Source organism: Enhydra lutris, unplaced genomic scaffold (assembly GCF_002288905.1).
Source record: "Enhydra lutris kenyoni isolate GAN:26980312 unplaced genomic scaffold, ASM228890v2 scaffoldscaffold6, whole genome shotgun sequence".
Taxonomy (NCBI): Eukaryota; Metazoa; Chordata; class Mammalia; order Carnivora; family Mustelidae; genus Enhydra; species Enhydra lutris.
Window position 1 is genome coordinate 10,095,913 of NW_019154090.1, and position 16,708 is coordinate 10,112,620.

At 45.8% G+C, this 16,708-nt stretch overlaps 1 protein-coding gene across 1 annotated transcript in view; it reads left to right on the forward strand.

Annotated features, from left to right (window-relative positions):
* Window positions 1-5,583, forward strand: part of LOC111141582 (nuclear factor of activated T-cells 2) — a 137,354-nt gene extending 131,771 nt beyond the window's left edge. The window contains 1 exon segment of the mRNA XM_022494247.1: window positions 3,683-5,583. Coding sequence (XP_022349955.1) covers window positions 3,683-3,711 — 29 coding nt within the window. The 3' untranslated portion in view covers window positions 3,712-5,583.
* The last annotated feature ends 11,125 nt before the right edge of the window (window positions 5,584-16,708 follow it).

Here is a 16,708-nt window from a genome sequence, read left to right on the forward strand (position 1 = left end):
TTCAAACATTTACCAGATGAAAAAAATGCAGAGCACTGACCCACAGCCTGGCACTCAGACCTCAGTCAGAGCTGGGGCCCAGCCCAGAGCTGTCAGTAGGACCTGAGGCTACTTAATCCCCCTGAGCTTCCTCTTTCTCATGAAGTGTCAGTGAGCACTTCCTCTGTCCTGATGTCCTGCTTAAAAGCTGAAGACTCAGTGGGGAACAAGACCACAGCCAAAGCACTAGCTGGTGAATTGGAGGAACCAATGACTACAGAAGATAGAGGGAGAGTGAAACTGGGCGGGACTCTGGGTGTGCACTGCAGCGTGCCCAGGCAGCCTTCCTGGAGGAGGGGGAACAGAGCCTTGAATGAAGGAGTGTGGAAAAAGGCATTAGAGGTGGCAAGGGAGACAGCCAGGGCAGAGGCCTAGTGAGCAGGTGAAAACCCAATGGCCAGCCAGGGTACAGGGAGCTGGCGTTGCAGGGCCCCTAAGAGAGCAGGTGGGGCCCAGAGCAGGGTTTTTGCATGAGGGAGACCTTAAGAGGACAGAGCAAGGGAGTGAGACCAAAGCCCGAGCATGACGTGCTACAGGGCTGAGCCTAGAGACCCTCTTCCCCCTAAAGGACAGAAGCTGGGGAAAGACCAAGGAGGGGTTTCATGGTGGGCACCGGGGCATCAATTCAAAGGGCAGGGTGGCCTCACTCACTCTTCCACTACCCTTGGCTGTGAAGGGGAGACCTCCTACAGGTAGGACACCAGGCTCTGGAGGAAGTGGTGGAGAAGAAAGAAACCCTCCAGGCTCCCAGACCCACGGGGCTGCGTTGCCGCGGTGGTGAGCCCAGCAGGTTCTTCTGCTGTGGAACTTTCTCTCCTTGTTCACAGCCAGGGGAGCACACTCTGAGGTTTCAGCAAGCGAAGGTTCCTCTACCCAGAGAGGTTTTTGTGGGGTTCAAGGCCTCCCTTAGGGGCTGGAGTGCACAGCTCCCTCCCTGCCCCCAACCCCAACCCCATGAAGGTCTGAGTGCACCGTGTCCATAGCTTTTCCAGACGCCACTATTAGCTTCTACCTGGAAGTTGCCTTCAGAAGGCAGGAGGGGAAGGCCGCGTGGGCCTGCTGGCCGCGTCTCCTACCTTCCATCCTCTCCTGGGCCCCAGCCCCGGCCTCTGCCTTCTGAGGAGGGAAACGACCCTTTAGCGAGGGTCCTGGTGCCAACACTGCTGCCTCCCAGCTATTTTTAGAAAGCCAGGGCGATGGAAAGTTTCCATGAGGGATTGACTCCTCTGGTTTCCTAGATTGAGAAAACAGGAAGCCCTTCAGAATCCGGGCTTTGAAAAGCTCCGAGTGAAGCCACACTGCCCCCTCCCATTCTGCTTTCACTGCTGCCTCCGGGCCCTGCTGCACAAAGGCCTCTGGGCAGTCCAGGCCCTGGCGGGGTGCGCACGAGGGCGGGTTCCTTCGTGGGGTTCCTGCCTGAGGGCCCCTGGGAGTCAGCCAGGCTGGTGCCTGGTATACAGTAAGTGCCCACTGAATGTTGGTTTGCTGCCTATGAATTCATCCTCGGAGTTGCTACTAATGAATCCACTTCCACAGTTTGCAGTTCTAACAGACACAAAAACAGCATGTCGAAGGTGTAGATATAACGCACACCATACTGTGAACACCGCCATACTAGGCATGGTGATCATTTCCGCACTTGCATTAGCTTATCCAAGCTCCTCCACACCCCTGGAAGGAAGGGGGGATGGTTTTGTACATGGTTTACAGATGGGGAGACTGAGGCAAGGTTCAGCAAGTGATGAGGCGGTAGAGGTGAGATGCGAACCCTGGCTAGTGGGCTCCAGAGCCCAGACTCCCACCTTGTGTCTGAACAACAGAGCGTGTGCTTGACTAGTTTCTAGCACAAAAGGAGGCCTGCAGGGCAAAGTACTCATTCAGAGCCCGACCCAGAGCCTGGGCCTATCCCGATCATAGGCAACAGCAGCTGAACACCACTGACCAGGCGGACGCGAGGAGTTTGCACGAACCTCCGTGCCTCACGGGGACTGAACGGTGTGCACGGGTTGTTTGCTCCCCTGGGAAGTGCAAGGCACGGGCCCAGAGAGGTCAAGACATGCTGTCAGAGCTCGGGAGCTGAGGCTCAGACACGCTGCTGCGGCTCAATGCCACTGCCTCTGGCGTTTGCACATGCCTCCTCCTTGGGGCCTGTGGGCTCATCCATGTGGGGGTTTCTGGGAAAGGACACTGGACCTTGGAGGGCTCAGCTTGAACATGGGGAGAGTTTGAGCACATCTCAACGGTTAGAGACAAAAGCAAAGATGAAACCCGCAGGTTGAGGAGGCCAGGGAGGGGCTGCGGGAGAACTTGGGAGACCTTCCGTGGCACCCAAAAGGGGTCTCCCTCCCTCCTCTCCTGCCCCTGGGACCAGTCAACCCATCCCACTGCACAAACCACAGTGGACACACACCTCTGCCTTGGGTCTGGGATGCCACTGACAGCAACTTTTACCAAGAAAGCCGAAGGAAGCCTTTTTGCCAGCTGCCCCCTATTAAGACCTTACTGCCTTTCTTCCAGGGACCACAGCCCTGGATAAGGCACCAAGATGGGAGAAGATAGCCAGGTTCTTGATACCAGGGGCTGGCATCCCATTCCTGGGTCCCTGCTAGGGGGAGGGGGTGGCCGAATTTTCCAGACCCCTCAGAGGACATTTTCCCCTTCGGAAGACTCACAGTGTGATCCTTCACTAGTGTGTGTGTTGCGGGGAGGAATTCCTGGTTGTGCGGAGAGAGATTTTGTCTACACAATGGCTGGTCGTTTTGGTATTCCCATCTGCTGTCTGTGGAAAGGCCCCTCTTCTGAGAACCATACGCTCTGGGGGTCAACTAGGGTTGAGTCATGTAGTAGGGCTTTTCTGGACGCTGTAATAGTGGAAGGGGTTTGGGAGTCACCAGAGAGACGGGACACACTTAGCACCTGCCCTCCGGCCCAGCACCATCTCTGCCAGGATGTTTAAAGTTACCTTCACAAACCCCTCTAGCACAAAATATCATCCTCCAGAAAAAAGAGCAGAGGAAAGCATTTCTTAGGTTAAAAACCATCAGATGCATTATCAGAACAAAAGCGTGTTTTAAAAAGCAGCCCCCTTGTTCCGGTTCTAGAAAAGCTAAGCTGATCCGTGTTGTTGGTGCCCGCTCACTCGCCCCTTCTCTCTCTCTTTCTCTCTCTCTGTTCTTTTGTAGTTAATGAAATTATCAGGAAGGAGTTTTCAGGACCTCCCGCCAGAAATCAGACGTAGAAGATGCCATTAGCAAGACACCTTCCGTATCTGACCCCTGGGAGCCTTCCACTGCCCTCACCTTCTGTTTCCTTTACTGTACATCTCCTGGCCCGGAGGCCATGCGCGGGACGAGGTCCTGGCAGAAAGCTGACTCTCGATTAAGGAGCTCGCCACCTCTCTGTGTAAAACACCAGAGAGAACACTCTGCCTTTTGATTTGGGGTTTAAATCCCAGAGAGCATCTCGGTTGACTTTCCTGGTGTCCCATCCAAAAACCTTAAGTGCCTGCTGAGCAAAACACACAAGACAGCACGCCGGACCGGCCCGAGAACGGAGTGACCAGAGCTTGGGGTGTGGGCTGGGCTGGGGGATGGAAGATGTGGGCCCCCGTGATTAAACCCCAGCCCTGCGTTCATTTTTCCAGGTCACAGATACAGCTCCTGTACCTTTTGAAGGAAAGGAGCTTTCAAACAGAGCCACCCAAGGAACGTGACCCGAGCGGGCCTGGCGTCCGGGCTGAAGAAAAAACAGAAGCCGGACCGTCCTCCTTAGGGACCGCCTGGTCCCGGCCATGGTCGGGCCACGGCTGAACCCTTATTGGTCAGTTTCCTCATTCTGAAGCAAGACTGTCTGGCCCACACCAAATGACCGGTTAAAACTCAGCCTTAAGTTATGACACGTGTCCACGTTTGTTACTTTTGTCTCCGCTTCCGAGAGCCAGCCCGAGGTGGCTGGATTGGGGGAGCTCTCTGGGCCCGCTGCTCCTCACCCCTGCAGAGAGCGGCGGGCCTGGAGCAGGGACCCCGGCCCGCGGCGCGAGCACCGGCCTCCGCAGGCCGAGGGCTTTCTGCTAGCCTCACTTGCTTTCTCCTGGTGGCCAGAGCGCTTTTCCTTGAACAGGTGAAGAAGAGCTCAAGCATGTGCATTGAATTGTGAGAAGGAATCCCAGAAGAGCTACAGCAACCAAAGGGGGAAAAAAAAAAAAAAACCAAAAACCAAAAAAACCACGAAAACGGTGCAGGGATTTTTGTGAAGTGTGAAACGAGGCAAGCGGTGGGCAGGCCTGAGTATTTCTCTAAGTGGGTTCCCCCATGACCAGGCTTGAACTCCCTCTGTGGCCTAGCCTGCGAGTAGGACAGCAAGCTCGGGCTTTGGCCCCAAGTTCACTGGTTATTTTTTTTTTTTTTTTACCCAAACCCATCTCCAGCGCCCCTCCATCCCAAGACACCTGTCTGTATTAGCCGCTTTATCTGCGCCGAAGAGAATCAACCCGCGTGCCTCCCTCAGTCGGAAGGAGCGTCCCCGAAGGGGTGTATGGGGGAGTTTTCTTCCCCATTGTCTCTACTGCACACACCAAGTCCTCCAGAGTCTTCCTCCTTTGGTGCAGTTTTTGCAAACACCTAAAACTCTCAAAGTTCTCCGCAGGGGAGTTTCTCATCGCACAGATGTGTTCCTGTTTACCTTCCTGGGGACGCCCTGGGACAAGCCAGGGCTTCGTTTTCGGCCACTCCGCTTGCTCCCCGGTCATCCACACAGAACATAAATATTCCTACCACTCTTCCAAAGGCTCTCCTTGGGGATTTCTCAGTCAGCTCGGCTAGGTAGAAGCCTAGGAGGAGAATCACAGCCTTTAAAGGCTTGCTGTGGGTTTTTGGAGTCCCGGCTTCCTTGTCAAGGTGACACAGAGATGAAACCTTCCCCACGGCATGGCCAGGAGCATGAGGCTTGGGGACTACGGCCCGGAGGGTCTGGTGCTGCGGAGAGTGGATGAGAACCCTCCACCTTTCCGTGGAGACCTAGCATTTATCTTCCCCAACAACAGGGGGGGGGCCGCTCTTCAAGCCCAAAGTTTGGCAAAATCCTTCTTTTATACAAAATGCCAGTAAGAGCCTGACCGCTGTTGCAGAACTTCTGGGATGTGAAATTCTTCCTAATTAATAAAAGTTTCCTTACACCAGCAGCTTCACATAAAGCAGTTTCTCTCCAGCAATATTGACTTCCCTGGGGAAGAGTTAAAGTGTTTGGTGAGTGATCTGTTCTCCCTTGACCTGGCTGGGAACCTTAACCTTTTTCTTTTCTTTTTTTTTTTTTTTTTTGCACATGAGGGAATTTGGCCTTTCCTCAGTTATCTGAATGTTTTACCCAAGTGCCTTCCTGCTATTGTAGCAAAGTCTCCCTGCTTCGTTGTGCCTGGATGGGGCGAACAAGGGCTAACGTGTTTTCCATCGATCTTCCAACTCTGTCCATGAAAAGGGGGTCCCGCTAGTTGACAGTCTTTAACACACACACACACACACACACACACACACGTGTGTGTGTGTGTGTGTGTGTGTGTGTGTGTGTGTGTGCGCGCGCATCTAATGCACACACAAGCTTTTTCTAAGACCTCCTAGCTGGATAGTAGAGGAAGCATGTCCATAAACAACTATACCAAATAACAAAAGACAGAGAAACCAAAGCATTAGTTTTGAGACCTAAACAGGCGAGAGGATGGGTATTAGGAACTGACAGCGATCAAGGAAGTTTGGTCGGTAACAAACGCCAGGAGGAAATTTTGCCAAGAGGAATCACTCATGAAATATTTTCAGTCTGGGAAGAGGCAATATGATCCTCTAAGAGAAGGAGAAAAATAAGGATGTCTAAGTGGTAAAGATGTGTGTGTTGCACGTGATAGAAAGGATCTCAGGTCGAGGTTTGCACTTGCTGCATCCAAGGTAAATGGGTAGCGCCACCAACAGAAATCTACCGTGTTGCTGAATGTAGTAGATTTCCGAAGTCTGCAAGTCTTCTGGTATTTGTACAAAAATACTGCTGCTTCATAATATATAAGAGCGATCCAAATTAGTAGGTTATTAAATTTTATTTTCTTACCTGTATGTTTATGCTTTTTATCGGTCCTGAAAATATCACACACACCCTCTGTTGGAATTAGAAAATATTTATAAATGGTTGAAATCTTTTTCAGGTGTTTCTTTTTGCATATGTTGATTTTTTTTCCCCCTAAGGGAAATGATGTATTCTTGAAACTGTGTGATTCATGCTGGCAAAGCAAACAAAAGCCAAAAACCCAGCTCCGAGCCTGTCAGTCACCAGGGTCTTAGAAGACAGCGTCCCTGGAGACAGGGGATGGCTTTGCTGAAGAAGGAACGCTCTGATGCTTGCTTGGGAGGATGTAGAGTTCAGCTCTGAGCCTTCATCTGGTCACAGAGGAGAATTGTAAAGTGTTGAGATTCCCCCACAGCAGTAGCCTAGTAGGTGATTTTGAATTAAAAACAAAACTGCCTGTATTATAATGGGATTCTGGAAGAGTTCTTGTTCACAGAACCCTAAGTGCAGGCTCCTGTTTACAGAACTAACCAAATCCGGGTAGATAAGCCCCCCTCCCCCGTGCATTATCCAAAGGACCTGCAGAGTTTTCCAGCAGGGACACACCCTAGATGAATCAGGTTGATTTCTTCTAGAAGCTGGGAAGCACTGATGTGGCCTTTCTTGTTTACATCCAGTAGCCAAGACGTCAGTCTCAGGAAGCCAGCCTTGGCCAGTGTGGGAGCGGTCCCTTGTAGACAGATTGGAAGCTGATGTGTTCTAATTGTCACTGAATATGTTTATTTTCATGTCAAACACTTTCCAAGTGCCTTCTGTCATTCAGAATCGAAAGGCTGTCAGAGGTCCGCTTTTTGTAAACATGAACAATTTTGTTCACATTTACAAGAGGCATGGGGGTTGTGACATTCTTGACGAGCTGGGATAAACCTTCCTGCACTCAGCTTTTGGAGGGATAACCCTGGCAGGTACCCAGCACATCCTAACCTCCCTCGGAGATGGTCCCTGAGCAAGTCCCCCTGAAAAGGAGATGGAGTGCTGGGAACACTGAGCATTCTGCCTTGATGCACCTGTTAGCAGACCAAACACCTGGCAGCTTCCTGGCTGGGGGGTTGGGTGCACTGGATACAAAGCCGTTCCCTGTGGAGAGGTGTTTTCAGCATGGCGGCCGTGTAAGCAGACAGAGCTGGGGTTGGGACAAACTTAGCCTCCAGAGCATCTTGTCGAAGAAGCTTCCTTACCCCCATTGCCTCTGCAGCCCTCAAAGGGGAGAAAATGTTGACAGTGCCCTGTGAGTTCTCCGACAAACAGAATTCTCTGCAATGGGCGGTGCTGGAAGGCTTAGGTTTTTTTTGAAATCTCGACTGTTAAAGAAGTTTGAATACATCACATTCCTATGCAAAACGTTTTTAATCTCCAGTTTAATGTAGTTTATTTTTGCTATATGTAAAGTATTTTTATACGGCTTGTATCATGATAGTTTAGCAATAAAACGGTTGAAAGCAATGGCTGCGTTGGTGTATCTTTTCTTCGCTAGAGAGGCTGCTCAAATTTACCCTTTGCAGTTGGAGTTCCTGTAAGGAACTTTGCCGTGTGTACAGATACCCTGACTATGTCCAGTCCTCGTCTCAGTTCTAGGCGGTAGACACGATCCGTTTTATATCTAACCCTAGGTAGGGCTTGGCACCACGTGCCCCAAGTGACGGAGCCATGAGGTCATCCTGGGTTCGTCCATTTCTCTCCCTGTGCCCATCATAGCAGCTCTGTTCTAATCAGTCTCTACACCTGTTTAGAACTAGCATCTACATAAAGAAGATTGAGTGTCCCCTTGGGCCAGCTCACAGAGTCCAGCAGAACATTCCCAGACCAGACCAGGCTGAGCTGGTCACTGGAAAGGAAAAGCAGTTCTTTGCTTGAACATTTTACACAATTAAAAAAAAAAAAAAAAACTCTTTTACCAAACCCACAAACAGAATTAGATATTGTAAATACTAGAACTTTCCAGCTGGCTTCCTCCTTACAACAGCTTTCTTTCCCTACTTCGGTACTTTAGCTATCAAGAGGTTTGCAAGTAATCACTATTTAAGTCTTAATATTGTTCAAACTTCATCCACTGGTCAGTGCTGCCCTGAATCCCCAGGGAAGCCAGATCCCCGCCTCAGGTCCTCTTCTGCAGACCACTCTCCCACACCATGGCCCTGCCTCGGGACTGCCTTCTTGGGGATTTTCCAAGCCCTGCTTCCAGGGCCTGGAAGCAGCAGTGCCCTATGGGTGGGGTGTTCCAAGCACACACAGGGCCCTGTATGGGTTCTGGCTACTGGAACCCATGGTCCCCTCTGGTGGCTGAGACCAGCTGGTTCCTCTTTCCACTTGGGGCACAAGGTCAACCAGATGCCCCAAAGAGTTCTAGCCCCCATACACCTGGGGTCCAAGGTCAACCAGGTGCCCCAAAGAGTTCTAGCCCCCATCCACCTGGGGTCCAACCTGGTTTCCAGAAGAGCTTTGTGGTAAAGAGTTTAATTTTTTGTGGGATCATGTAGTATTGGGTCACCAGAATGGTGCTAAAACATTGATCTGAGGAAGTCCCAAATTGCTTATGTAGACAGGATCCCCATAAAAACAATTTCCCCAGGTCCATACACTCTATGGGCAATTCTGCCCCTTTACAGTTTTTGCTGTAGCTGTGTACGCTGGTTGTCTTTAAATTAACTTTCTGAAAATTTTATGCTGCTCTTCCTGAATAGAAACTCAATCACCTTAGGCAGAGGACAAGGATAAAACTATACAGCCATTTAGAAAAATAAGTCTGTGTTCTGTGTTTATTTCTGACTCACATTTGGTAAACACAAGTCAACCTGTGCCTCGGTTTCCCTACATGTAAAATGAAGATAAGAATGGTCCCTGCATCACGGGCATTGTTAACATAACAATAATTAGCTGTTCATACAATACCCCATCATCTGGCAAATTTGAGATTCACCTAAAGCTGGACCTCACTTTCCTGGTATCAGGAAGAAGGCATTCAGAGCATGGATAATAGATCTTGAACTTCTCACATGAAATTGTTAAAGCCAAAAACTTGAGCTTATCCAATTTTCGAATCCTGAAATAAAAGGGAAGCTCACGGGGCATCTAACTTCTCTGAATCAGGGCAGGTTGGCAAATCTGTGAATTTGTCTTGCTACGTGCAACAGCAGGATGTAGTTCTGTACTGAGGAATAAAAACACAACACTGGTTTAGTAACGAGTGGGAACATTAAGAAGCAGTTAGACTTATAAGAGCAAGCGAAATGCTAACTACAACATTTTCAGGTGCACACGTTGGAAGGAAATGGATTTCTTGGCAGGAGCAGGTTGAATAGGAAATAATCCTGGGAAGCAGGCATAACCACAGGGACCGTTAAGACATGAAGGCCAGACTTCTGGGGAAGATGTCAGAGTAAGGGGACCATAAGCTTGCCTCACAGGCAACAGCCACATCAGGGTAAATAACCCAGAAAATGAAACAAAGGACAGAACACTCTCCACGGTAAAGGTAGAGAAGAGGCCACATCAAAGAGGGTAGGAAGGGCAGAGATGCAGTTGGGAGGTAAATGGACCACAGGACTGCCCACAGGGTGCCACAGGTGCATAGAGGGAAGAGAAACAGACTTAGACTAGGAAGCCTGCGTGGGAAAGACAAAACCCCATATCATTTGGCTTTGAAAACTGGAGGGGCCAAATTTCAGGAGTTCTTACAATCTGCAGGGCTTAAAACCTAGAATTTTAAAAATCAACAGGCTCTGGGAGAGCTGGGAGGAGAGAGGAGGCCGAGTCCTTGCCCTTAAAGAGACAGCACAACAAACCAGCTCCTGGACATAAAGTAGAGAAGCAGCAGGTTGCAAATTGCCTGTGGCCTATGGGAGAGGATCTGTTTACTAATCTCAGAGCTTGTGCTGGAGAGACAAGAGACACTTCTCCAGGAACAAAGGAGCTGGTGGGTGTCATTTCCCTCCCCCTGTCCCCCAGCCTACACACCCATGGGAAACAGCAAGGCCACAACAATCCCTACCTAACTTGCTAACAGCGTGCCCTGCCCCCCGTGTTCTCCTGTGGACACATCCCCTCTACCAGCCTCTACCCCAGTTCTCCTCCTGGCAGACTTGTGCAAACGTTGTTAGGGGTATCAGTGAGACTCCTAACGAGGCAGAAAACAAAGAATCAATCAGAGATGAAGAACTCAATAACTAGACTGAAAATACACTAGAGGGAATAAACAGTACACTAGAGGAAGCAGAAGAATGGATCAGGGACCTAGAGAACAGACTAATGGGAAGCAATCAAACTGAACAGGAGAGAGAAAAAGAATAGGTGAAAACAGACTTAGGAAATTTGGCAACACCATCAAGTGTAATAACATTCACATTATAGGGATCCCAAAAGGAGAAAAGAGGAAAGGGGGCATAAAATTTATTTGAAGAAATAACAGCTGAAATTTCCCCAAATCTGGGGGAGGAAACAGAAATCCCGATCCAGGAGGCAGAGAGATCATACAACAAAATCAACCTCAGGATTCCCACACCATGACACACAGTAATTAAAATGGCAAAAAATTGAGAGAAAGAGAGAATTTTAAAAGCAGCAAGAGAAAAGACAGCAGTCACATACAAGGGGAGCCCCATGAGGATATCAGCTGATTTTTGAGCAGAAACTCTGCAGGCCAGAAAGGAATGGCAGGATATATTCAAAGTGCTGAAAGGGAAAAAATGGCAGCCAAAAGGATTCTATCCAGCAAGGCTACCATTCAGAATAGAAGGAGAGATAAAGAGTTTCCCAGACAAACAAACATAAAGGAATTCATGACCACTAAACCAGCCCTACAAGAAATGTTAAAGGGGACTCTTTGAGTGGAAAGGAGAAACCATTAGTAGAAGAACAGTAGGAAACACAGAAGCAGTAAAATCAAGTATATCTATAAAAACCAGGGAATTCACAAAAATAAAAGGACACCAAGTATGACACCATAAACCTAAAATATGGAGGGGAGAGGAGTAAAGAATGGGTTCAAATTTAAGTAACCATCAACTTAACAGAGACTGCTATATGCAGAAGATGGTAGATACAAACTTAATGGTGACCATAAATCAAGAACTAGTAACAGACATGTAAAGAACAAAGAGAAAGAACCCAAGTATACCAGTAAAGAAAACCAGCAAACTGTGAGACAAGAGAGCTGTAGAAGGAACAGAGAAGAACTATAAAAACAATCATAAAACATATAACAAAATGGCAATAAATACGTATCTGTCAATAATTACTTTGAACACTAATGGAATAAATGTTCCAATATAAACACTTAGGATGACCGAATGGATTAAAAAAAACAAAAACAAAAACAAGACCCATTTGTATGTTGCCTACAAGAGACTCATTGCAGACCTAATGACATCTGCAGATTGAAATCGAAGAAATGGAAAAGTATGTATCATGCAAATGGAAGTGGAAAGCCAAGGAAGCAATGCTTATATTGGACAAAATGACTTTAAAACAAAGACTGTAACAAGAGACAAAGAAAGACACTATATAATCATATAGGGGACAAACCAACAAGAAGATATAACAATTGTAAATATTTATCCACCCAACATAGGACCACCCAATTACATAAAGCAGTTAATTACAAACAAAGTAATCGGTAGTAATACAATAATAGTAGGGGACTTTAACACCCCACTTACAACAATGGATAGATCATCCAAACAGAAAATCAGTAAGGAAATAGTGGTTTTGAATGACATATTGGACAGATGGCTCTAACAGATATATTCAGAACATTTCATCCTAAAACAGCAGAGTACACATTCTTTTCAAGTGTTCTCCAGAATAGATCACATACTGGGCCACAAAACAAGTCTCAACAAATTCGAAAAGATCAAAGTAATACCAAGCATCTTTTCTCACCACAATGCCATGAAACTAGAAATCAACCATAAGAAAAAATCTGGGAAAAACCACAAAGACATGGAGGCTAAGTAACAGGCTACTAAATGATGAATGGATCAACCAAGATATCAAAAGAGGAAATAAAAGAATACATGGAGACAAAAATGAAAACACAATGGGCCAATATCTTTGGGGTACAGCAAAGTTGTTCTAAGAGAGAAGTTTATAGCAATACAAGTCTACTTCAAGAAGGGAGAAAAATCTCAAATACACAACCTAGCCTTACACGTAAAGAAGCTAGAAAAACAAAAAACAAAAAATAAAACAAAACAAAAAAAACAAAACCCAAAACCAGTAGAAGAAAATAATAAAGATTAGAGCAGAAATAAACAAAATAGAAACTAAAACAACAATCAATGAAACCAGCTCATTCTTTGAAAAGATTAATAAAATAGAAACTTTAGCCAGACTCATTTAAAAAAGAGAGAGGGAGGACTCAAACAAAAGCAGAAATGAAAGAGGAGAAAGAACCACCAACACTATACATATACAGAGAAAATTATATGAGAAAATGATGAGAAATTATAGGCCCACAACTTGGACAACCTAGAAGAAATGAATAACTTCCTAGAAACGTATAACTTCCCAAAACTAAAGCAGGAAGAAATAGAAAATTTGAACAGACCAGTTACCAGCAATGAAATTGAATCAGTAATCAAAAATTCCCAACAAGGGGCACCTGGGTGGCTCAGACTCTTTATTTTGGTTCAGGTCATGATCTCAGGGTCATGAGACTGAGCCTCGAGTGGCCCTCCATGCTTGGTGTGGAACCTGCTTAAGATTCTCTCTCCCTCTGCCTATGCCCCTCCCTGTTCTTGCTCTCTCTTGTGTTCTCTCTCTTGCTCACTCTCACCCTAAAACAAACCCCAAAATCCACAAATAAAGAACAACAACAACAAACTTTCAATAAACAAAAGCCCAGGACCAGATGGCTTCACAGGTGAATTCTACCAAAGAGTTAAAGAACTATTTATTCTCAAACTATTCCAAAAATATTCCTTTTCTCAAATGATTCCAAAAAACAAAAAAGGAAGGAAAGCTTCTAAATTCATTGAGACCAGCATCACCCCAATACCCAAACCAGAAAGACACTACAGAAAAAGAGAACTATAGGTCAATATCTCTGATGAACATAGAGGCAAAAATCCTCAACAAAATGTTGGCAAACTAAATCCAACAATACATTAAAAAAAAAAAAAAAAGCATTCACCATAATCACGTGGTATTTATTTCTGGGATGCAAGCATAGTTCAATATTTGCAATTCAATGTGGTACATCACATCAGCAAGAGAAAGGATAAAAAAAAAACATATGATCATTTCATTAGATGCAGAAAAGGCATTTGACAAAATACAACATCCATTCAAGAGGGAACATATCTCAACATAATAAAGGCCTTATATGAAAAACCCACAGTGACCATCATCCTCAATGGTGAAAAATTGTTTTTCCTCTAAGATCAGAAGACAAAGAGATGTTCACTCTCACCATTTTTATTCAGCATAATACTGGAAGTCCTAGCCACAGCAACTGGACAACAGAAAGAGATAAGATACCCAAACTTGTAAAGAAGAAGTCAGACTTTCACTGTTTTATTTTTTTAATATTTATTTCACAGAGATCATAAGTAGGCAGAGAGGCAGGCAGAGAGAGAGAAGAGAAAGCAGGCTCCCCGCAGAGCAGAGAGCCCGATGTGGGATCATGACCTGAGCCGAAGACAGAGGCTTTAACCCACTGAGCCACCCAGGTGCCCCAAACTTTCACTGTTTGAAGATGACATGATACTATATAGAGAAAACCCTAAAGATACCAAAAAACTACTAGAACTGATAAATGAATCCAGTAAGGCTGCAGGATACAAAACCAATATACATAAATCCACCGCATTTCTACACACTAATGATGAAGTAGCACAGAGAAATTCAGAGAACAATCCCATTTACAATTGCACCAAAAATAATACCTAGGAATAAATTTAACCAAGGAGGTGAAATATTTGTACTCGACAGGTATGAAACATGGGTGAAAGAAATTGAAGATGACACAAACTGGAAGACAAAATACTGGGATTGGAAGAATAAATACTGTTAAAATGTCCATACTACCCAAAGCAGTCTACAGATTTAATGAAATCCCTATCAAAATACCAAGAGCATTTTCCCACAGAACTAGCACAAGTAATCCTAAAATTTGTATGGAACCACAAAAGACCCCAAATAGCCAAAACAATCTTGAAAAAGAGCAAAACTAGGTATCAAAATCCTAGGTTGCAAAATATGCTACAAAGCTGTAGTAACCAAAACAGTATGGTACTGGCAGAAAAAGAGACACATAGATGAATGGAACAGAATAGAGAGTCCAGAAATATACCCATGATTATATGGACAATTAATCCTTGGCAAAGGAGGTACAAATATGCCATGGGGAAAAGACAGGCTCTTCAACAAATGATGCTGGGAAACTGGGCAGCTCCATGCAAAAGACTGAAACTGGACCACTTTTTCACATCATACACAAAAATAAACTCAAAATGGATCAAGGACCTACATGTGAAACCTGAAACCACCACAGCCATTTTCCTGACACTGACTGTAGGAATGTTTTTCTAGATATGTCTCCCAAGGCAGGGGAAACCAAAGCAAAAATAAACTATTGGGACTCCATCAAAATAAAAAGCTTCTGTACAGCAACAGAAACTATCAATAAAACTAACAGACAACCTACTGAATGGGAGGATGTATTTGCAAAGGACACAGCCAAGAAAGGATTAGTATCCAAAATAAATAAAGAACTTATACAACGCCACACCAAAAAACCCAAATAATCCAATTAAAAATGGGCAGAAGATACGAACAGCCATTTCTCCAAGACATACAGATGGCCAAAAGACACATAAAAAGATGTTCAACATCATTAATAAATCATCAGGAAAATGTAGATCAAAACTACAATGAGCTATCACCTCACACCTGTCAGAATAGCTAAAATTTTAAAAGACAGGAAACAACAAAGTTCGGGATGGATGTGGAGAAATAGGAACCCTTGTGTCCTGTTGGTGGGAATGCAAACTGGTACAGTCAGTCCAGAAAACAGTATGGAGGTTCCTCAAAATATTAAAAATAGAACTACCTTACAGCTCAATAATCACACTACTGGGTATTTACCCAAAGACAATGAAAACGCTTATTCAAAAAGATATTTGAACCCATATATTTATTGTAGCATTATCTGCAATAGCCAGATTATGGAAGCAGCCCAAGTGTCCATCAACAGATGAATGGCTAAAGATGTGGTGTACATACACAATGGAATATTACTCAGCCATAAAAAATAATGAAATCTTGCTATTTGTAACAACATGGATAGATCTGGAGAGTGTACTGCTAAGTGAAATCAGTCACTAGAGGGGAGGTGGGTGGGGGAATGGATGAAACAGGTGAAGGGGATTAAGAGTACAGTTATGAGCACTGAGTAACGTGCGGAACTGTTGAATCACTACATTATATACCTGAAACTAATATAAACATGGTATGTTACCTATGTGGGAATTAAGTTTAAAAATTTTAAAAAGGAAAAAAATGAAAGCAAAGTCATTTTTGTTTGAGGAGCCTGGGTAGCTGATTGAACTACAGGAGGCCCATTTGCTGAACAAGATTGGACCAAACTTTCTCTAAAAAGGGCTATCCACTCTAAAATTGTACACAGTCCCTTCCTTCATCCCCCCAATCCTGGTAGAACTCAGAAGTCGAAGTTGGTAAATGGCCCAATGTGGAGTTATCACCAAAGACATGGAAACCTTTGCCTTAGCCCAGGATTTCTTGGTTCACTAGAAATTCCAAACCCTGAAACTATGCACACAAAGTACAATGAACTTCAGACATGAAGTTCAAGGGATAACCTAGTCATGACCATTCTCTAGGGGCTGGGAGATGGTGGCCTTCCACAAGTTCCTGCTAGGACTTCCCAGTGAACACCCCCACAACCACTGCTGCTGGTGCTCAAAGTGTCAGAGGGTAGCTGGGATCTGATCAAGAGTCCTCTGCAGTTGATGCGCTCAGGACGGCTCTCGAGGGAAAGCATTCACAGGACAACCTCAGCACCAGAGTTTGCCCTAACCTATGCCCTCCCCCAGACTCCTCCGCAATGGCCCTTGTGACTTCTCCACTTCGCTAGCCATGAGCCATTTCTAGTTCAAAGTGCCTCCGGACCTTCCCAGTTCCCAGTCTCCTCTCTCCCCACCCCTAGGCCTTCCAAGTACACCCAGGCTTCCCCATCCGTCTGTGGCAACTACCCAAGCATTCTGCAGTCCAAACCCCAAGAGTGATCCTGAATCCCTCACTGTCCCCAAGGCTCACACATCAGCAAATTGTGGTTCGTCCATCTCTGCAATTACTTGTGGTTTCACGCCCTCTGGACCACCATGATCTTCTGCCCGCCTGAGTGCTGCCTGGGCCCACTCCTGCCCTCAGGGACCACACAACAGCCAGACTCAGCTAAAAGAGAATTCAGGTGTCCCACCCTCGCTTAAAGCCTTCTAAGGGATTCCCTTGTGTTTCAGGTTTTTGCCAAGTGTCTAGAGGTATGGTTGACAAATAAGAATCCTATGTATTTAAGGTCTACAACATGGTATCTTTTTTTTTTTTT